General features: G+C 39.9%; 1 protein-coding gene across 1 annotated transcript in view; it reads right to left on the bottom strand.

Annotated features, from left to right (window-relative positions):
- The window catches only part of nsmaf (neutral sphingomyelinase (N-SMase) activation associated factor), a 91,436-nt gene that overhangs the window by 33,793 nt on the left and 34,028 nt on the right, over window positions 1-23,615 (bottom strand). The window contains exons 11-21 of the mRNA XM_080194192.1: window positions 23,190-23,261; window positions 22,816-22,924; window positions 20,326-20,502; window positions 20,115-20,194; window positions 19,276-19,366; window positions 17,200-17,263; window positions 17,051-17,102; window positions 16,837-16,957; window positions 13,845-13,976; window positions 443-485; window positions 82-248 (exon numbers count right to left, since the gene is read on the bottom strand). Coding sequence (XP_080050318.1) covers window positions 82-248; window positions 443-485; window positions 13,845-13,976; window positions 16,837-16,957; window positions 17,051-17,102; window positions 17,200-17,263; window positions 19,276-19,366; window positions 20,115-20,194; window positions 20,326-20,502; window positions 22,816-22,924; window positions 23,190-23,261 — 1,108 coding nt within the window. The remainder of the gene's footprint in view (window positions 1-81; window positions 249-442; window positions 486-13,844; window positions 13,977-16,836; window positions 16,958-17,050; window positions 17,103-17,199; window positions 17,264-19,275; window positions 19,367-20,114; window positions 20,195-20,325; window positions 20,503-22,815; window positions 22,925-23,189; window positions 23,262-23,615) is intronic.

The raw sequence follows: 23,615 nt of genomic DNA, 5'->3' as shown, positions 1-23,615 counted from the left end.
AATGCTAACCTCCGCATGACTGATTTGTTCATTATTAGTACACAGTAGCTTTAACTGCAGTTAATATACATACAACTTTACCTGGAGGCAACTCTGTGATCGAAGTACTTCGGCTACATCCCCTGGAAAGGCTTTGAAACTTTGGCATTATCCTTTGTGGATGTGGGCTGGTGAACAGCTGCTTTGGAGTCTGTCCAAATTCCAGTATCTGAATTAGCATTGCTACCTTCTGATTTGGATCCTCAATGCTGTGGACAAATGTTGTAAATATGGGAACTGAATGGATCCAGTTGCTGCATTTGCAACCGTTCAGTGAAAGTTACAATGAAGACAGCAACATTTTAGTTCCACATTGGCTCAAAACAAATCATTTTCAATTACATTCCTTATCCTGATATATTGCGACTTATACAAAGTTATGTGACTTGAGAATATTCATTACCTGTCCCAATCAACTCCTCCTTCGTAAGTCAAAGGATGAAACACTGTAACAAACATTAAAATAGGAAGTTTTAAGGAACATATAGGTCAAACACAGTATCTATTTTATACTTAGATTCTCTGGTTTGAGCCTCAACCATTCCAAGACTCAATTTTGTTGTGGGGTGCAATATATATAAAAAAAAAATCAGGCAATGTCAAAAAGTGAACCTTATAGTAGGCACTGTACCTGGAGATTTTACCAGCCTTCAGCTTCCTGAAAACCCTTGCCTTTACAGTTCCCACTTAATTTTCAAAACGCTTTCTAAACCTCAATATTTTCAGTACCCCATCTCTCTCAATCCAACTCCCATTTTGTTTTTATTTCCTACTCAAGGAAACAGACTTAGTCCTCTAGTCCCATAATAGAGCAAGAAAACAAAGAGTCAGGATAATTGTGTAATTTTAGAGTTGGCAAGCTGTAACTAAAGCAGCATAGAAGACATATGGCATCTGGATAACTTAAATATACCATGTACTGAGGTAACAGAAGGATGATTAAGGTGGTACAGTCAATTTATATATGAACTTTCAGAAAGCACTTGATAAAGTGCCACACTGGCTGACTAATAAGATGGAAACCTTTGAATTAAAGGGAAACGAGCAGTATGGATTCAAAAACAGCCCAGGAAGCAAAGGATGATAGCAGATGGGTATTTTTCAGGCTGAGAGGTTTGCAGTGGCATTCCCCATGGATTAACCATTAATCTTTACACATTTTAAAATTACCGATATTGAGGTGTAGGTGACAATGCTTAGGAAAGTAATAGATAGCAATCAGGTTAGTTATAAGATTCTGGATAATACAGATAGGATGGCACAAAATTGCACAGAAGAATGTCAAACGGAGTTCAGTCTGAAGTGAGGCACTTTTTGAATACTAACAAGGAAAAGCAGTAGACTATAAAAGGCAGAATTTTGAAAAATGTCTATGAACAGAGCAACACATTGGTGTCCAAATGCATAAACTTTAAAGATACATGCCAAGTTTATAAAATAGTCAGAAAAGTGTATGGTTTACCCGGATCTGTAAATAGACAAATAGAACATTGGAGTCACCAAATCATGAGGACACAGGAGGAGGCCTTCAGCCCACTGAGTCCATGCTGAAGTATGAGAGAACTTTATCACTGGTTAGGCCATAGCCGGAATATTGAGAGCAATGCGAAGGAATTAAGCAATGGTAGCAGAGGAGATTTACCAGGTTGCACCAAGAGCAAGAGACTTCATATATATGAGGAGAGTTTGGAAATGTTATGACTATTCTCTTCGGAACAGAGAAAATTAAGAAGTGGCCTGAAACAGAGGTTTTCAAAATGATGAGAGGTTTAATAAAGTAAATAGAGAAAAACTATTCCCTCTGATAAGCTATTCAAAGTCAATGCCAAAGAATTGTGAAAGGAAATGAGGAGAAATTTTCTCCCTCAGAGCTAGGTATTCCACCTGAAAAGATCATAGCAGTCGATGCTGTAAGTAGTTTTAAAAGGAGGTTGGAAGGGTACTTGAAGATGCAGAACTTACAGGAGTCTGAAGAACAAATTAGGATGTGAGACTAACCATGGCCGCTCTAAGATCTAGCGTAAGCATGATGGGCCAAAGGGCCTCTTTCCATGCTGTAAGTTTCTATAATTTCAAAACTTTTACCTAATGTGAATGAGATGCTTAACTTGAAAAACTTTGTTATAGTAGTATTTTGGAGATAAAGGGCCTGATTTTAACTCTTAGTAAGTGAATGGATTTTGAGCGAGTTTAAATCTTGTGCAGTCACCAACCTTCTAGGATTGTCCTACATACTCGCAACAGTTACTGTGAGCAAGCTAAGAGAAAGATTTTACAGTAGATAGGCATGGGAAGTTGTGTGATGAAATGGTCAAGAATACATCCTGCAAGTGTCAGCAAGCCTAGTTATGCAGGCATTACAACAATCTGAATCACTTATTTTGAGGAAGTGTACTTTCATAATTTGCATGATCAAAATAAGCAGAGGAAAAAGGTACCATACAGCATCCAACGTGCCATAACAATGACTAAAGTCAAACTTGGTGGGGGAGACAAGGAGAAGAAAAAAGAATTAAGCAGAATACAATTGACATCATCGGGTTGCTACATTATTAATGCATCTATTTATTTCCAGGTGCATATATAAATGAACAATGACTGATGACATGATACCTGATGACTCTGTAACATGAGTCATCACTGAAGTTTGTATCAGATGTGAGCAAATAGCAATAAAGTCATCTGTGTGAAACCATCTTTTTAAAGTGACACTAACTTCAAAATAGATAAAACTTTGATCTTCACTGAAGTTTACCTTGAATTTGTTTAAGCTTAAATAGAAGAAAACTTGTGTAATAAAACATTTGGATGCATAAGCACAAGAAATTACAGTGCTCATGCCATGGTTGGCAACCAGACACAGGAGTACCTAGTGAAACTTATCACAATTTAAGAACTACATTGAAGCATTGGATCAGTTTAAGGGCGTAATACAATTTACTTTATTATTAATTCTGGGGAATTAAAACATATAATTCTGTAAATACTCAGCACGTCTGGCAGCATCTTTGGAGAAAGAACAATAGAATCAACCTTTCAGGTCGATGACCTGCTGAATATTTCTAGAGTTTTCTATTTCAGATTTCCAGCATCTGCAGCATTCGCTTTTGTAAACATGCTATGAATCTACTTGTTTGTGTGTTTTGCTACTGATTTGAGTTTTAATAGTTTGGAAGTGAACAGGGTCTCAAGAAAACTCTGTCTGGTTGTGACAAATGGGAAGAATTGTTATATTCTAATTCATAAAGTCTCTGACATATTTAATACCTATTTATGAGACATGGCGGACCATTTTAAATTTTGTCTGCAGCCACAGGCAATTGAGCCAACGGGTTTGCACAACCTTTCATATTGACTCAGTAGGCAAGGCATTAATCATATTCAAATATATTTGTACAGCAAAACAAATAGAAACAGTGACTGCTTATTTTGTCCCAGTCACAATCAACTTAAATGAAGAGACTTTCGTAAGATAGAGTCATAGAGGTTGCAGCATGGAAACAGGCCCTTTGGCCCAACTTGCCCATGCCACCCTTTTTTTTAAAACCACTGATCTAGTCCCAGTTACCATTTGGCCCATATGCCTTGATACCCATCTTATCCATGTAACTGTCTAAACGTTTTTTTAAAGGACAAAGTTGTACCCCCTTCTACTACTACCTGTGTCAGCTTGTTCCAGACACTCACCACCCTCCGTGTAAAACAATTGCCCCTCTAGACACTTTTGTATCTCTCCTCCCTCTCTCCTTAAACCTATGCCCTCTAGTTTTAGACTCCCTTACCTTTGGAAAAGATACTGACTATCTAGCTGATCTATGCCCCTCATTATATTATAGACCTCGATAAGATCACCCCTAAGCTTCCTACACTACAGAGAAAGAAGTCCCAGTCTATCCAGCCTCTCCTTAGAACTCAAACCATCAAATCCCAGTAACATCCTAGTAAATCTCTTCTGCACTCTTTCTAGTTTAATAGTATCCTTTTTATAATAGGGTGACCAGAACTGTGCACAGTATTCCAAGTGTGGCCTTGCCAATGTCTTGTACAACTTCAACAAGATGTCCCAACTCTTGTATTCAATGTCCTGACCAATGAAACCAAGCATGCCACTCTGTCCACCTGTGACTCCATTTTCAAGAAGCCATGAGCCTGTACCCCTAGATCTCTTTGTTCTGTAACTCTACCCATCGCCCTATCATTAACTGAGTAAGTCCTGCCCTGATTAGATCGACCAAAATGCATCACCTTGCATTTATCTAAATTGAACTCTAACTGCCATTCGTCATCCCACTGCCCCAATCGATCAAGAACCCAATGCAATCCTAGATAACCTTCTTTACTGTCCACTATGCCACCAATCTTGGTATCATCTGCAAACTTACTAATCATGCCTCCTACATTCTCATCCAAATCACTAATAATAAATGACAAATAATGTGGACCTAGCATCAATTCCTGAGGCACACCATTTTGGTCACAGGCCTCCTGTTTGAAAAACAACCCTCTACAATCATCCTCTGGTTCTGTCATCAACGCCAGCATCTCCACTTTCTGTCCTCAAGCCAATTTTGTATCCATTTGGTTGCCTCGCCCTGGATCCCGAGAGATTTAACCTTATGCAACAATCTACCATGTGGCAGCTTTTCAAAGGCCTTGCTAAAGTCCATGTAGACATCAACTGCACAGCCCTCATCTATCTTCTTGGTTACCTTTTCAAAAAACTCAATCAAATTTGAGAGACATGATTTTCCACTCACAAAGACATGCTGACTGTCCCTATATCAGTCCTTGTATCTCTAAATGCCTGTAGATCCTGTCTCTCAAAATACCTTCTAACAGCTTATCCACTACGGAAGTGAAGTTCACCAGGCTGTAGTTCCCAGGCTTCTCCCTGCAGCCCTTCTTAAACAAAGGCACAACAGCTGCCACCCTCCAATTTTCAGGCACCTCACCTGTGACTATCGATGATTCAAATATCTCTGCTGGGGGATCCGCAATTTTCTCCCTAGCCTCCCACAGTGTGCTGGGATACACTTCAGGTTCCTGAGATTTATCTACCTTGATGCGCTTTAAGACTTCCAGCACCTCCTTCCTGGTTATACATACACTCCTCAAGACACTACTATTTATTTTCCCAAGTTCCCCAACATCCATGCTTTTCTCAACAGTGAATACTGATGAGAAATATTCATTTAGAATTTCACCCATCTCTTGTGGATCCACACGTAGATGACCTTGTTGATCCTTAAGAGATCTTACTCTCTCCCTAGTTACTCTTTTGCCCTTTATATGCAAATGGATTTGCATGTAACATGTACAAAGAACAAAGAAAATAGAAAATTACAGCATAGGAACAGGCCCTTCGGCCCTCCAAATCTGCACTGACCATGCTGCCTGACTTAATTAAAACCCCCTACGCTTCCAGGAACCATAACTCTCTATTCGCACGTCATTCATGTAATTGTCAAGACGTCCCTTAAAAGTTACTACCATATCTGCTTCCACTACCTCCCCCAGCAAAGAGTTCCAGGCACCCACCAATCTCTGCATAAAAAATCTGCCTCATACATCTCTTCTAAAACTTGCCCCTCATACCTTAAACCTATGACCTCCTAGTAATTGACTCTTCCGCCCTGGGAAAAAGCTTCTGACTATCCATTCTGTCCATGCCTCTCATAATCCTGTAGACTTCTATCAGGTCTCCCTCAACCTCCTCTCCTCACAGGTAATGCCCTTCATATCAGGCAACATCCTGGTAAATCTTTTTGTACTCTCTTCCAAAGTCCCAACATCCTTCTGGTAGTGTGGTGACCAGAATTGAACAATATATTCCAAGTGCGGCCTAAGGTTCTATAAAGCGGCAACATGACTTGCCAATTTTTAAACTCAATACCCTGGCCGATGAAGACAAGCATGCCATATGCCTTCCTTACTACCTTCTCCAACTGCATTGCCACTTCCAGTGACTTGTGTATCTGTACACCCAGATCCCTTTGCCTATCAATAGTCTTAAGGGTTCTGCCATTTACTATATATTTCCTATCTGTATTGGGCCTTCCAAAATGCATTATCTCACATTTGTCTGGATTAAACGCCATCTGTCATCTCTCCGCCCGAGTCTCCAACTGATCTACATCCTGCTGTATTCTCTGATGGTCCTCATCACTATCCGCAAATCACCAACCTTTGTGTCATCCACAAACTTACTAATCAATCCAGTTACATTTTCCTCCAAATCATTTATATATATTGCAAACAGCAAAGGTCCCAGCACTGATCCCTGAGGAACACCACTAGTCACAGCTCTCCATTCAGAAATGCACCATTCCACTGCCACCCTGTCTTCTTTGACCAAGCTAGTTTTGTATCCATCTCGCCAGCTCACCTCTGATCCCATGCGACTTCACCTTCTGCACCAGTCTGCCATGAGGGACCCTGTCAAAGGCTTTACTGAAGTCCTTGTAGACAACATCCACTGCTCTACCCTCATCAATCATCTTCGTCACTTCCTCAAAAAGCTCGTTGGGAGTTCATGAGACACGACTTCCCCTTCACAAAACCATGTTACCTCTCACTAATACATCCACTTATTTCCAAGTGGGAATAAATCCTGTCTCGACGAATCCTCTCCAATAATTTCTCTACCACTGATGTAAGGCTCACCAGTCTGTAATTACCTGGATTGTTCTTGCTACCCTTCTTAAACAAAGGGACAATATTGGATTGGCTGTTCTCCAATCCTCTGGGACCTCCCCTGTAGCCAGTGAAGGTACAAAGTATGTCAGGAGTACCAAAGGATATTCCAACAAATTCTGGACATATTGCTACAAAGAACGTAGTTAAGGTTCAGGACACAATTGTTTTAGTTAAGCTTTTCCAACCATGGAAGATAGTTTGTGGTTTCTAGTTTCAAGCTGAGTTTCAGAGGATACAAGATTTATTTAGTTCAAGGAGAGTGTTCTAAGTCTGGAATGAAAAGCAAACAAATTGCAGGCACTGAAAATCTGAAACAAAAATAGAAAAATGTTAGAAACAGGTCCGTCAACGTTACTCGGTTAAGCCATCTTATAGAAACCAAAATCAATCCGACTTCAGTCACTGAGCTCCAGATGATACTTGCACGTACACTCACTCAGAAAATGGATTATACATTGTCATCTTCTTCTCCAAAACAAAGAAAATGGGCCTTTCATTAAACATGAAATACTAAGGTCCTACAGCAAAACATCACCTCCCATTGATCAAGACCAAGGAATCCTCCTCTTGAAGAAGGCAGACATAAGTTCATCATCGCGTATAAAGTGTCAGCTCAGTCTTTGGTCAACTGAATGAAAGCGTATTTGGAAGACCAGGATCTCAAGTCTGAGACCATGATCATGGTTTGTTGGGCAGCAGTGATCCTGGTGCTCCTATACATTTTGGACACCTACAGGAGGTACCTCAAAGCACTGGAATGATACCAGCAGTGATGTGCCTTTACAATTTCCTCCAAATCTGGCAAGAAAGACAGTCAAATAGCAGTGTTCTCTCCCAAGCCAACATGCCTGGCATCAAAGTGCTAATCACACAAAACCAGGTCTGCTGAGTGGGCCATTTCGGTTGTCTGCCTGACACCAGACACCAAAAGAACTGCTTTAATCAGAACGTTGTCATGGCAGCAAACTGACAAGACAACAACAAAAGCCTTTAAGGGATGTCTTCAAAGCATTCCCGAAGAGGCCATGCATCCCCCCGACACAAAGGAATCTTTGGCTTGTGATCCCCCAACCAAAGCTCTTCGACCCTGCTCCACCATTCGTTTTGATCATGGCTGATCATCAAATTCAATATCTTGATACCCCCTTCCCCTCATATTCCTTGATCCCTTTAGCCCCATAAGTTATATTTAATTTCTTCTTGAAATAAGACAATGTTTTGGCCTCAATGTTTGGCAGTGAATTCCACACATTCACCACCCTCTGGGTAAAGAAATTTCTCATCACCTCAGTTCTAAAAGGTTTACTCCTTATACTCAAACGATTACCCCTAGTTCTGGATTCCCCACCATTGGGAACATTCTTTCTGAATCTACTCTGTCGCCTCTCACTCTTCTAAACTCCAGTGAATATAATCTTAACCAACTTAGTCTCTCCTCAAAGTACTCCCTCTGTAGCAAGAACATCCTTCTTCAGATAAGGACACCAAAGCTCTACACAATACTCCAGGTATGGACTCACCAACGCGCTGTACAAGGAACAAAGGACAGTACAGCATAAGAACAGGTCCTTTGGCCCACCACGTCTGTGCCGACACAGACGCCTCTCTAATCTAATATTTTCTTACCTCTACGTGGTCCATATCCTTCCATTCCTTGCCTATTCATGTATCTAAACCATATGCCTCTTGGATGTTGTATTAAAATCTGCTTCCACCACCTCCTCCAGCTGCGTGTTCCAGGCATTGACCACCTTCTGTGTGAAAAACTTGCTCCTTACATCTCTTTTGAACTTCCCCCTTCTCACTCTCAACCTATGTGCCCGAGTAATTTACCCTTCGAATTTGGAAAAAAAAGACTTTGACTATCCATTCTATTCAAGCCTGTCATAATCTTGTAAACCTCTGTCAGATCCCCCCTCATCCTCCAATGAAAACAATTCAAGTTTACTCAATCTTTCTTCATAGACCATATCATCCAAACCAGGCAACATCCTGGTAAATCAATTTCCCCGAAAACATTTCTCTACTAATGCTGATTTCCTTCAGCTCCTCACTAAAACTTGTTTCTCTCAGAACTTTTTCAGATATCTTCATGGGAGAGGCTGACCATGACAAATTAGCAGGATGGAAAACAACACATATTCTTGACAATAAACTTACCCTAACTGATCAAATGGACAGGGGCTAAGTATGAAACAGAGCCAGAAGGCTGATTTTGAGTGCCAAGATAACCAAGGACAACTTGCCCCAAGGTCAAGCATCCTGCAATAAACTAGTATGAATGATTATACCCATGATCAGTACCTAAGTGTGGGAATGGATGTTTTCAGCGAGGCTCAGAAGATAAATATAGGAGTCTTGAAAGAATTGGAAGGAGAATTGATGCAATAAGGAGGAAACCTCAAGGTTTAAGCTTGACAAAGTCTGATCCCTTTCCATCACGAATGGGTAGTGACATCCCTACCTATCCATTAGATAAGTACTAATAATTATAAATCTATGCTTATGCAATTATAGTAGATTTATAGGGGAATAGAAGCATTTACTTGTGATACAGTGTGGCATTAAGAATATTTAAGGTTTTTTCACATTTTTCTAATAAAGACATGATTTGATTTTAAAAAAACTGTTGCGTCTTTCAATTGTCTGGAGCAAGGGTCTTGGTCAATAGACTGCCCAAGAGAAGAAGATTATAAATATGATATAGAGGCAGTGGAGAATATGCAAAAGGACCTAGAAGGATGTCAACAGAACTGTGGTTTATTCCCATCAAGAAAGAATGAACAGAACATTAAGAAGTGATCTAATAATTCTTTATATTTTTCTGTACAATATAATTTTGGACCAATCTAGACAGGCTGAAGGCTATGTGATGATTAGAAAAGTAAGTCTACATGAGTGATACTTTGCAGTCCTGAGAGGATTAGCAATGCATGATGACTTCAGCTATTTTTGTACTCAAGCTGTAAACAAGTGAATGATAGCAAAATACTGTGGATGTTAGAAATCTGAAATAAAAACAGAAAATGCTGGAAAAATTCAAGCAGGTGGCATCATCTGGTGAGAAATCTAATGGACTAAATACCACATAAGAGTGGGTGACGCAGATAGAGCAGTATAAAAGGACAGTTATAGGTAGGAGCCAGAAGATTGCAACAAAGCTGTGTAGGGCACCAGACAGAGACAGTGTCAATGAAATTGGCTCTGTTGATTTTCTACAACTTTTATTGCTACTTTTTCTACCACGCGACAGTGGTTTTAGCAATGTCCACATGGTCTTTTAACATGTTTATTCTTTCAGTATTTAAAGAACAGAACTAAAATAAACATTTTAATTGAGGGAGTCAGTCATATTGATAATATTTCAATTTAGGTTCTGGGCAATGCTACGTTACCAGATATGTAAAGAACAAGGGCTCATTTGGCATTGACAGGACAGAATTTTCTGATTGAACTGAAAAAAATGTAACATATATATCATAATTTTGGCACACCACACAAATAGGCCTTCATTTGTTTCTTCCTGAAATTTTGTAATATTCATGTTATGGGACGTGGGCATTGCTGGGTAGACCAGCATTTTTAGTGTCCATCCTTAGTTGTCCTTGAGAAGGTAATGGTAAGCTTACTGAACCGCTGTAGTCCCTGAGGGGCAGATACACTCAATACTGTTAGGGAGGGAATTCCATGATTGTGACCCAGTGACAGTGAAGGAACAGTGATGTATTTCCAAGACAGGATGTTGAGTGCTTGGAGGGGAACTTCCTGGTGGTGGTGTTCCCAGGCATCTGCTGCTTTTGTCCTTCTAGACGGTAGTGGTCGTGGGTTAGGCAGGTGCTGCCTAAGGAACCTAGACAAGTTCCTCCAGTATATTGTGTAGATAGCACACACGGGCAGGCTGTTTTGTCCTGGATGGTGCCAAGCTTTGAGTATTGTTGGAGCTGCACTCATTCAGGCAAGTATAGAATATTCCATTACACGCCTAACTTGTGCCTTGTAGATGATGGACAGGCTTTGGGGAGTCAGGAGGTGAGTTACTCCATGCAGGATTCCTTTACTTTGACCTGTTCTGGTAGGCACAAAATTTATACGGTGACTACAGTTCAGTTTCTGGTCAATTGTAACCCCCAAGATTTTGAGAGTGGCAGATTCAGCAATGTCAATGTGACTGAATGTCATGGGGTGATGGTTAGATTCTGTCTTGTTGCAGATGCTCATTGCCTGGCATTTGTGTGCGCGAAATTGACTTGACATTTGTCAGCCCATGCCTGGATACTGTCCAGGTCTTACAGCATGTGGACATGGACTGCTTCAGTATCTGAGGAGTTGCAAATAGTGCTGAACATTGTTCACAAATGACGACACATCCTTGCTGGCCTTATGATGGGAGGAAGATCATTGATGAAGCAGCTGAAGATGCTGGGCCTAGGACACTACCTTAAAGGAATTCCAGAGTGATATCCTGGAACTGAGATGATTGACCTACAACCACCACAACCGTTGTCCCTTGTGCCAATTGTGACTCCAACCAGCAGAGGGAGATCCCTGAATCCCATTGACTCCTAGCACTGCTTGAGGCCATAGTCAGACAAATGCTGCCTCGATGTCAGGAGCAGTCACTCTCACCTCACCTCTGGCATTCAGCTCTTTTGTCCATGTTTGAATCAAGGCTGCATTGAGGTCAGGAGCTGAGTGACTCTTACAGAATCCAAACTAAGCATCTGCAAGTAGGTTATTGCAGAGCAGGTGCTACTTGACTGAATCACTGATGACCCCTTCCATTGCTTTACTGCTGATTTAGGGTAGTAGATGGGGCAGTAATTGACTGGGTTTCTTCTGTGCAGGACGTATCCAGGCAATTTTCCACATTGCCGGGTGGATGCCAGTGTTGTAGCTGGACTGGAACAGCTTGGCTAGGGGCATGGCAAGTTCCGGAGCATAAATCTTCAGTACTATTGCTGGAATATTGTCAGGGCCCACAGCCTTTGCAGTATGTAGCTCCTTCAGTCCTGTCTTGATATCACGTGGAGTGAATTGACTGAAGACTGGCATCTGCGACGCTGGAGCTCTCCGGAGGAGCCGTAGATTGATCGAACACTCAGCACTACTGGCTGAAGATTGTTGCAAATGCTTCAGCTTTATCTTTTGCACTGATGTGCTAGGCTCCTCCATTGTGGAGGATGGGGATATTTGTGGAGTCTCTTCCTCCAGTGGGTTCAACTCCCTCTCGGCTGTTTATCACTGTGGCCTATTCTGTCAGTGGGACAGGACATAGCCAGTGGTGGTGGTAGTGTCTGGGGTATTATCTGTAATGTATGATTCTGTGAGCATGACCACGTCAGGCTGTTTCTTGACTAGTCTATGAAACAACTCCCCTAATTTTGGAATTTTTGATAAGAGAGGGGATTAAGGGTTATGGGGAGAGGGCGGGAAAGTGGAACTGAGCAGCGACAGATCAGCCATGATCTTATTGAATGGCGGGGCAGGCTCGAAGGGCTAGATGGCCTACTCCTGCTCCTATTTCTTATGTTTTTATGTTCTTAGATGTTAGCAAGGAGGATTTTGCAGGATCAACAGGGCCAGGTCTGCTGCAGTCATTTCTGGTGCCTGGACTGGTGCTGGGTAGTCAGTCTGGTTTCATTCCTTTTTGTTTCCTTTGTCATGGTAGGATACAACAGAGTGGCTTACTAGGCCATTTCATAAGGCACTTACTGCGGGCCTGGCGTCACATATTGGCCAGGCCAGGTAAGTGCTGGAGATTTTCTTTCCAAAGGACATTAGTGAACGAGTTGGATTTTTACAACAATTGACAATGGTTTTCATGGTCAGCATTAATTCCAGATGTTTAACTGAATTTAAATTTCACCATCTCCGAGTGGGACTCAAACCCAAGTTCCCTGAGTATTATACTGGTCAAGAGACAATGCCACTGCGCCACCACCTCCCCAAAATATTGTATGGATTGATAAAAGGTAAATTATTCATCTTTAATAATCAACAACTTACATATTTATAGACAATTCTGTAAATGAAAATGATATAACTTGCAATAACTTGATAATGGAAAAATACTCCAAATTGTGACACTGTGTTGTCTCTATAGTTGGGCCTCAGGCTCTCTCATGTCAATGACATTTCAGCTGATGCTCCCCTCCCACACACTCCACACTATCCTTCCTCTCCTAAATAAAAACAGAAAATGCTGCAAAAGCAAATGAGACAGCATCAATGGAGAAAGAAACAAAGCCAATGTTTCGGACTGATGTCCTTTCATCAACGCAAGTAACATTGCAAGCTGAGCAATTTTAGGTAAATATAGAGGGAGGGCAAAGAAGGAGGAGAGGAAAGAGTGAAAGAGAAGATCTGTGATATGGTAGGAGATGACCAAATTAAATGGCAAAAAGGTTGATGGTACAAGCCATAAAAGAGACAGTGATGAGGAACAAAATACAGCTATTGGGTTCTGTGTACTTCACTTAGTGGTTTTTTTTCAGTCTAGCAGCTTGCAGCTTGAGGTTTTTAAACTTGTGTTATTATTAACTCTTTCAGACAAGGATAGTAATGGGAGTAGGCAAGAAACAATAAATGGATGTAAAGATGATGTAAATGGAAATAGCAATCAGTACTCCTTCTATCCTGTTCCAATATTTGATCAGTTCTAAAACAGTGTACTGGGTACACTGATGTCTGCATAAAGCATGGTCCAGACATTAAATGGAGGCTTACCATCAAACGGGTCAATAAGACAACAATACTCCACTGTGTTTCATGCTGGTAAGACAATAACAGTACACTATATCTGATGTCCAAATCAAAGTTTATGAGAAGATTAGACAATTTTATCTTTCTATTCAGTCACTACAACTTCCAATTTTCCCGAACTTTTTAAGCTCTTAACTTTGTAACAACTTTAAAAGGTAAAACATATTTTATACTTCTAAATTCACATATTTGACATTTCAATCACTGAAATTATTAAGTGGCATGGGGAAACGGGTGCTTAAACTTAAATATGCATTTACTTACCCAGTACCCTATAGTATAATGATTCACTAACAGAAGTTTTTTTTAAATTTACTTTTCCTCTGACAACGCTAGGAAAATCATACCATTGTAAGCTGCAATAGCTTCGCTCCCTTTTTGCTTGTAACCAAATATTAGATCGATCCACTCATGTAGATGTTCAGAGACATACTGGCTTTCTAAAGCATCATTGTTCTTCTGGAGGAAATCATCAGGATCTAAAGGGCACAATTCATTTTAACTCTTCATTAGCCACATTTATGCAGCAGTGCACAAAAGATAAAACAACTGACCTAACATGTTTCCCTAAAAAGTGTGCTTGTTTTCAAACTGGCTGAACAGTTCAAATTTTGTCAATTTTTTTAAGACTTAAAAAAAACACCTCTACCCCATTTCACTGGTGTTATCTTATTAACTGTCAATAATGAGTTGTTTAAGTTTATTAGCGTCACAAGAAGGCTTATGTTAACAGTGCAATTAAGTTACTGTGAAAATCCCCTAGTCACTACACTCCGGCACCTGGTCAAGTATACTGAGGGAGAATCTAGCATAGTTAATGCAACTAACCAGCACGTCTTTCAGACTGTGGGAGGAAACTGGAGCACTGGGAGGAAACCCAAGCATACATGGACAGAACATGCAGATTCCACACAGACAGTGACCCAAGACAGGAACTGAACCCGGGTCTCTAGCGCTGTGAGTAGTGTTGACCACTGTGCCACCCTAATGCTGTAACTAAAAATTCTGACACAAAAAATCAGTTCTAAGTTGCATTTTATGGTATTATTGTGCTTTTGCTTAAAAGTTAGGAATAATCATATTGGTTTACTTCAGGTGATTTTAATTGAAGATTACGTTCTGAAATAAAATTCTATTTCACATTGCACATGAAAGAATGATAAAGGAACAATAAAATTTGCAAAATTGCAGTGCCTAGTATTTGACTGTACTACGCAAGTTTAGAATCAGTCTTTCGTAGGCAGCAACACAAGCCTATTGATAAAGGGATGCTGATTGGTCGGCAACTCAACTCTGATTGGTCAAGATGTTGCTATGGAGAATGCACTGGGGACATATCGTCCCTTAGACTCGACATGTTCCATCTGCCTGCAGAGGATAGGTCTCTACGTATGAACATATGTAGCTACTAGCAAGTACAAGTGAACTATACTATAGGCCCAAGTGAATCTTAAAATTTGCTGCTAGAGTAATTTTTAGCACACTTGGGATTATTCAGCAACTGTTGTCCAATCATAGAATCACATCTAATATTAGACATTGGATGGGACTCTCCGGCCTCGTGAGATTGCCAGCAGGAATCCTAATGCCCCACAGAATGGGGTGTCAGCTGAAAATTGGGATTCCTGATAGACGTCAAGTCAATCAGGATTCACCCAATCTGCATTGGCCCTGAACGGGTTCCCATCCCCAGCAGACAACAACCCGATAATTATGCAAACCTGTTAATTTTAACACTATCAGTGGATTTGGCCAGTTCCCTGCCTGCCAGTGGGCTTTGGTGTTGCTAATCACAAGCAGGAACATGTTGTATTGGACCCCAAGGGTACAGGAAAGTACCATCAATCCTTCAGAAAAGAGGGATATTCTCCCCCACTACTCAAATCACTGGTCACTCCCCTCACACCATGCAGGCATGAGCATTACCCGGCCTGATGCGACCACCACCCCCCCCCTCCCAAGCCCCACTTTTGCACGCCTCTCCACTCAGAAAATACTTTCATGTTGCAACTGCATTGTAGCAAGAACAAGCTAGCTTCGCATATTACTTACATTTTTGAACTATCTTACCCTTCAACAGTAATTTGAAAGAGACTCGGCACTTTTCAGGTCTAAAAGTAATTGCCTTAGGCCCAAGTTGAACTATATGTAATATATAGTGGCATTCCATCCACCACATTAAACATTCACTCTCTCCACCGACACAGAGGAGCAGCAGTGTGTACCATCTACAAATGCACTGCAGCAACTCGCCTTTGACAGCAGCTTACAAACCCTCAACTTTTACCACCCATAAAGACAGGAATGGTAAAATCACAAGAGCTTTTACTATCTGCAACTCCCTTCCATGCCATACACCATCTTGACTTGGAACTATATTGTCATTCCTTCACTGTCACTGGGTCAAAATCTTGGAACTCCCTCCATAACAGCACTGTGGGTGTAGCAGCAGTTTAAGGAAGCTGCTCACCTTCACCTTCTGAAGGACAATTATGAATGGACCAAATGCTGACCTAGCCAGTGAAGCCCACATCCTGTCAGTGTATAAAAAAATGATTAAATAGAGAATAGTGGAGAATTTGGAAGCAAATATAAAATACTTGCTTGATTACAAGCACTCATGTGAAATACACAAAACATTTAAAACTATTTGAGCAAGTTACCAAATCTTCCTCCCCTCCCCAAGTTTATATGCTGGTAGGTAGTGGGGTGGAGTGACACAGACTTGTACATTAAAAAATAATATCAAAGAGAATAATTCAAACTGGTAATCCCTATTTTAGTAATCAAATGCACAGCATTATTGTTACACTTCAGGCTCAGGTAATTTTAACAGTAACAATATATTGTGTTACATGTTGCATGCATTTTATTTGAGTTTATACTTGTTTCTAATTTCTGCACTCTTCTCATGCTTTTAAAATTCATTCACGGATGTGGGTCCTGCTGGCATGGGAAAAGATTAATCAAAGGTCTCTAAAATGAAAAATTGCAACAGTCTAGGGAATGATGAGATAAGTGAGCAATTGGATAACTGCATGGACACATTAAGCCAAATGGCTGTTTTCTATGTAGGACAATTCTGAGATTTTTCAAGTAGAGGTGTATGATTTGCATTCCTATCAGAAAAAAGCTTTTGACCAATTCACCAACGCTTGCTGTAGATTTTAGGGATTAAATCCTTTAATGCCCAGATACATGAACATAAATAATGACTTTGAGTATTAAAATATGTATGGTATCTCACATGAACATAAATAATGACTTTGAGTATTAAAATATGTATGGTATCTCCATACATGGAATGGAACAAAGAACTTAAAAATATCTATTAAGTACCTGAAGCCCATGGAGGAAGTTCCACACAGTCTACCATCTTGCCTCCCTGCCTCTTCCCAAGGTCCAACTTCAAACTGTTCACAATGAAGCTGGAATTTGTGCCATAAAACTCTGGGATCAACTAGAAAGCGAAATAATGATTAGCAGATGGTTGGGAATTCAGACACTTCATTCTGTAGATGAAGCTACAATAAATATGACATTCACCTCCTACCTCTTTGAAATCTGTTGCACCTTCTAAACAATTTCTCCAGGTCTCTGCAAGACTAAACATATCATAGATATTTAGTGTAAATATACACATCCACTCACAAACACATTCATAATGAGGTGCCAGATTGTCCCAAAGGTATTAATACTAACCTGTTGAACATTCTATCTGCATTGTCAAATTTTCCATTTTGCAAACACAACATATATTCAGGGGCTGAAAAACAGTAAATCAGTATTTTTCAAAAACAATTCCATGCATAATCCTCCAACTTGGAATAGAAAATGTTACAAATGTACAGCAGGTCTGTCAGTATCTCTAAAGAATAAGCACCAGTTAATATATTGTGCTGTTTGTTGCCTGCATTCACAGCTTACATTTAAGATTTCTTGGAATCGAAGTTTTTTAATACTTAATTTATAAATTAGTTTATTTTGAAACTCTCAGAAAAAAGATAATTAAAAAACTACACTTAATATGCAACATTTATTCAAGTTAGAAATGAAAATAAGCCTAATAGGAGCATATACCATAAACCACACACGTTCATTTTTTTCATTTATTAACCTTAGTTGATTTAAAAGGTGCAGTGGAAAAACAAATGCAAAAAGCCCAAAGTAAGGACCTGTCATCAAGCCTTGAAGTTAAGAGCATACATTTATGATGTTCACCTTCAAATTTATTACTAGCAAGTACTATACAGAATAATGGAAGGACAAATGAGGCAGGATCCAATGGAAATAGGTCACTTAAAAATTATAATCTTTACCTTGTTATTCTCCCTTTCACTTCTCAACTGTTTGGCTTTAGTGACTTAAATGCAGGTGGTGCAACTCTATACTGATACTATTAGTCAAGTCAAGACTTCAGCAATGAAACACAATTTCGAAGACTGCTTTTTCAATGGCAGTTTCCTGATGACCTAGCAGTGCTACAGTCACAGCTTGGTGAATTGATGGGATGGTGAATAGTAAATAAAAAACACCCGAATTACTCCACAACTAACCCCCCTCAAATCAAGCCCCCAAACCCGATTACTTCCTGACCTACCCACCAGAGCTGACCTGGCTACCCATTGCATGCACCAAAATACCCCTCCCCCGACCTGACTACCCATCCTGACCTCCAAATGCCTCCACATTAGAGAGTACCCTCCTGACACCCAACTATCACCCCCTAATCTGTTAATACCCCATAGCCACCTGACTACATACACATCCCACCGCCATCACCCTCCGACCCTACCATTCTTTTGACTCTTCCTCAGCCACCATTCCCCCCAAAATTGATCTGACAACCACCAGTTATAAGAACATAATAAGAACATAAGAAATAGGAGCAGGAGTAGGCCATCTAGCCCTTCGAGCCTGCCCCGCCATTTCAATAAGATCATGGCTGATCTGTCGTGGCTCAGTTCCACATTCCCACCCTCTCCCCATAATCCTTAATCCCCTCTCTTATCAAAAACCCATCAACCCGCGTCTTAAAAATATTTAGCGAGGTAGCCTCTACCACTTCAACGGGCAGAGAATTCCAGAGGTTCACCACCCTTTGAGTGAAGAAATTCCTCCTCAACTCCGTTCTAAACCACCCCCCCTTTATCTTGAGGCTGTGCCCCCTAGTCCTACTATCCTTTCTGAGCGGGAAGAGTCTCTCCACCTCTATCCTATCCATCCCATTCATCATCTTATATGCCCAATCCAACAACCCAATACCCCCACTAGCTCAGCTTCTCACTTACCCACATTAATTTCTTAACTAGCCATTCACTAACATTCAAATTGGAACTTTAAACTGGCCAAGTGGCAGCTAGTATCATAAAGAAGTGGGAGCATCCTGTCTTTCCCCGACTCTACTGCAGTCTGCCTGAGTTCCTTAAGTGAAATTGCACTGTGCATTTCTGTGAAAACTGGACTCAAAAGACCCCAGTAGAAATGCACAGTAACATACAGTTGAGAAAATTCCTAAGTGCAGCAGCAATTTGTTGTTGCTGCTTGGAAGATGCAGGCCATTTTAAAAACCTGGAAACCTGACAGACACTCAAATTTAAAAAAAATATATAGGTAATATAGAGTATAGGATAACGTTAACATTAGATTTCACAATATTACAGTTTAGTTGCAAAGGAAGTTGTGCTTATTTGCTTTGATATGCACTGTGATTCTACCTATAAAAAAGTCAAAGATAATTTTCAACCAAATAGTGATTCTTTAAAAAAGTAATCTTACCAACTCTCACAAGATAGAAGAGGACATATCCTGGGGAAGAATAATGACTTCCATACATGAACTTTGGGTCGGGCATTTCACGATAGCGGGCCTAAAAACGAAAGAACATTGCGAATTTATTTGCTGCGTTTGTCCATATTTACTTGATTTGACTTAAAGGTAACCGTAAGTGAGAAATTCACAAATTCACTTACATTTATCTCTTGAAGCTAATATTTAGTTACATTCTGAAGTATTTACAAAGGTTTTGTTTCCGTCAAAATTTCTGCCTACAGCCAAATCGTTTTACTGTTTACTGTCAGGGATATTAAAACAGGGCTGAGGGAAAAATAGCAAAATACAGCAGTGTCAATCATAAATAAGAGAGAAATAGGAATGCAGTCATGAAGTCAACATTTCTTTGTTCATACCACTGTTAAATTTGGGCCTGAAGGATTCACCATTGTACAGCCAAAACATTTAAAACCAAATCAGCCAAACAATGATGAATGAGGCCTCCAGTCAGCAGTAACTAGGAGTGGCGTGAACTGTTGACTTGAGATGACATGGTAATCAGAAGTCTCATCTTTGGGCTTAGCACGTGTACAGCTAATGCACACAGTAAGTTATAGTTATATTTAACCATCACTATTTTAAGTAGCTTGCACTAAATAAATGAAAATGGAAAATGCCAAGAGGGGTCCTGTTTCTACTAAATTGCTTTTAAAGCTATTAGCACTTTTTTTGAAATAACTATCAATAGTTAACTAATTGTTACCAAAATATCTTCAACTGAAAAGTTGTCAAGGTGTACTGAGAATTCATCAAAGATGATTTATCCATTTGAAAAGAAACCATACCAACAATCGATCAAGCCGCTCTTTATTTAAGGCACCAATTGGCTTCCTGAGGTCTCGAAATGTTTCTGGATTTGACAGGTCTGTTAGAAAACATTAGAGATATGTTATCATTTCTGCCTGTAAATGTACATAACATCATTTAAAAGTGCATGCTCATTTTAAGACACAAATGGATCATTTGTTTTCTGAAAATAGTAACTGACAGTGTTACCTAGTTCTGAGGACGTGTAATCAGCTATGATCCAGGGAAAGACTGGATACTGGGACAGGTCATTACAACTGCGGTCAGCCAGATTGTTGAGGTGCAGGAGATATTGATAATTTGAGAGATGTCCTTTTTGCCATTGTAGCATATAGCTTTCAGCTGTGTGCTCAGTAACATGATTTTCTGTAGAAAAAAATGTTGATGGAATTAAACCTTTACTGTTTCATAATGTAGCTAAATATTTGTTTCTTTCCATATGGGAGCAAGTAATTCCATTCTAATTGTTTAAAAAAATGGTAGTTTGCAAAATAAAATGGAACAACCTATAATCTTGTTTTAAATAAGAAAAGATTGGCATGCAATTTAAATTTTCTAATGGCACGTATTTTCAATACGGGGTGGTCCTGTGGCACAGTGTCCCTACCTCTGGGGCAGGAGCTCCAGGTTCAAATCCCAGTTCAGGACTTGATGACCATGGATGGTGCATTCACACTGTGGCTAAGCAGGCTGATTATTAACCTCTACATCCTTCCAATAGACTTGATGGCAAACAGTAAGAGTGGGAGAGTTTCCTAGTCAGCACATGACAGAGGGCAATGACAAACCATTGCAGTACTTTGCCAAACCTACTCATGGACCAATCTAATGGAAATCCATGATTGTCAATGCCCTCTTAGAGAATGGTTTCTAAACAAAGACGGGAAGTTTTTAAAAAGTGAGCTTAGCTGCTTCCCATTTACTCTGTCTTTTGTCAGAAGGGAAACAGGAAAGGTGCCCTGGTCCTTTGCCAACTTCAACAAATGGGACTAGGTTTTCTCGGTGACAGTGGGACCATGCTGGCAGGCCAAGCAGGTGGTTGGGAGGTAGGGAGGTAGGGCAGGAAAGGGCAAAAATGGGGATGCCTCCAATGGGGTCAGGGAACCCATAAAAGGAGGCACTCCAATTTTGCCTGGACACCAGCCCAAGCAATCAAAACTGCCATTGCCACACTCTTAGAATGGGTTTCTCTCACTGCAAGCTACATCCCAGCAACAGGAAGCCTTATGCGGCCAATTATTGGCTACTTACATGTCTTTGGCCCAAGGGTAGTCTGGCCTCTCAATGCCTCCCCAAAGACTGGCATAACTGGGGCAGGCAGGTAGGCACCAGAAACAGCACACATGGCATGATGTCCAATTTAAAGACCATAAAATCCAACTATGGTGTGTGAAACAAGCCCAAGAACAGTTTGCAATATGGCATCTTTAACCATAGGAAAGGAGAGAATGTGCGCTCAGGAACAGATAAGCAGTTGGAAGAGTAGATAATTAAGAGGTTAAATTAAACCCAAATAATTAACTTCATTTACTTCCCTTTTCCATAAGACCATTCATAAAGTGAGCTTAGCTACCATCCATCCCACTCATGTCTTTTATCAGAAGGGACTCAGGACAGGTACCTTGGTCATCTGTCAACCCCAACAAATTGGGCTACATTTTATAGATGGCACCAGACACTGTGACCATGCTGGCAGGCCAAGTAGATGGTGGGGAGGAGGGGCAATAGATGCATAAAACTCTAACTGTGAGTTGCTTGTTTTCCATTCTTCTGTTGACAAAGGATTTAATTGCTTTATCATTTCCACTGAGATTAGGAATAAGTCGCACAGGGAATCCTCTTCTTAACCGCTTTCACAGTTCAATTCAACCTTACTAATGCAGCTTAGGACAAACCATAAAAAAAGACAAACTGAGCAATAAGGTGTTATTTATGATTCTGATTAACAGCTAAAAATATTTAAACTGAGGATACTTTCAGGACTCTCCACAACGTTGAAAGTATAAAAGTAAATTAATGTTAAGACATGGCCAAAGTAGTAAATAAAACTAATGTTCAGTACTGCAATGCTTAAAACTCTGTAAATTCACATCAATAGACCATAAAATACACTGTAGAGAAGTAAGGTCATCGTCACATAGTCCTTTAAATATATTTCTGATAAGAACTTAGTTAAACATTAACTGAAACAAGAAGTTTGGTTTGAGGACAATCATATTAAGAATGGCGGAGCTGAATCATCATCACACAAATTCAGTTTATCTGAACTGTGGGATTTCACGAGCCCCAATTACCACTGAACATTGCACTCAAAATAAACAAAAGTGGAGAACAACAATATGGTGATTTGCAATTTTGAAAAAAAGTCATGTATAAATCCAGTGTGTACAAATCTGGCATGAATTTTACTAAATTAATTTGAAATCTGAGAAAATAATCCTTAGACTGGTCAACAAATTAAAGAGCACATTGTAGCACTTTTTTCCCAGACCAAAGCAAACTAGTTCAAGTTTGAAGGATTACTAACACTTGAATCATCCTATTTCAAAAAAGATAGTCAGTTTTCAATTAGAATTGGGAAAAGATGTTTTTTTCCTCCCCTAGAGTTGGTATTTGATGTTCAATAATTAAATGGGTAGTCAGTTTAAACAGATTTCAGCATATTTGTGAATAACTAACCTAAAAATGTTGCAATATAGTAGTAGAGTTCATCACGATCTTTGGAAATATAAAATTTCAAGTAGATATCAGAACAAAGGTCATCTTCTGTGCAAAAAACCTCAAGACCCTAAAGGGAGAAACAAAGGAGTGAATAGAAAAAGATGTTAATGTCACTGCATTACAACTCCAAGGAAACCTATAATAACAGCACACCAAAGTTCTATGGTGAAATTAAAATGGACACCTCACTTTGAAAACCGACAACTTATTGTAATGTGGATGACATTAGGAAAATATATAACACTGAATGATGATTTAACTTTCTTGAAATTGTATACATCAATTGTAAATTGTTCCAAAATTCACACAAATTAATGTCATTAGCTACTCACCAAAGGCTTCAATCCATGCCGCCTTTTGTAAATGCGTCTCACCTCATGCAACTTTACTTGTACAACAGTTTCCTAAAGAGGTATGACATGTTATGTGCATCAGTTATTTGGGAGTATCATAAAATAATACATTACACAGCTTCCATAATAGATGACAGGAATATACAGCACAATAAACAATTTTCTCTGTCAGTCCATGCAGCTTTAATGGTGCACTTGAGCCTCTTTTTCTTAATTATTTTAGCATAAATTTCTAATTCCTTCTCCCTCATTAGGAAATCAAGCCTCAGCTTAAATCTCTAATATTTGCTTCAGCCACTAATGTGACGGAGTTCCACATTTTTATCGCTCTCTACATAAAGAAGCTTCTTGTGAATTCCCGGCTGGATTTCTTGTTGTCATCTTTTGATGGTCTCTGGTTATGCA

The sequence above is a fragment of the Carcharhinus amblyrhynchos genome, chromosome 8 (genome assembly GCF_965287045.1).
Source record: "Carcharhinus amblyrhynchos chromosome 8, sCarAmb.v2.hapA, whole genome shotgun sequence".
NCBI classification, from domain to species: domain Eukaryota; kingdom Metazoa; phylum Chordata; class Chondrichthyes; order Carcharhiniformes; family Carcharhinidae; genus Carcharhinus; species Carcharhinus amblyrhynchos.
This window is presented reverse-complemented; position numbering and strand designations above follow the sequence as displayed.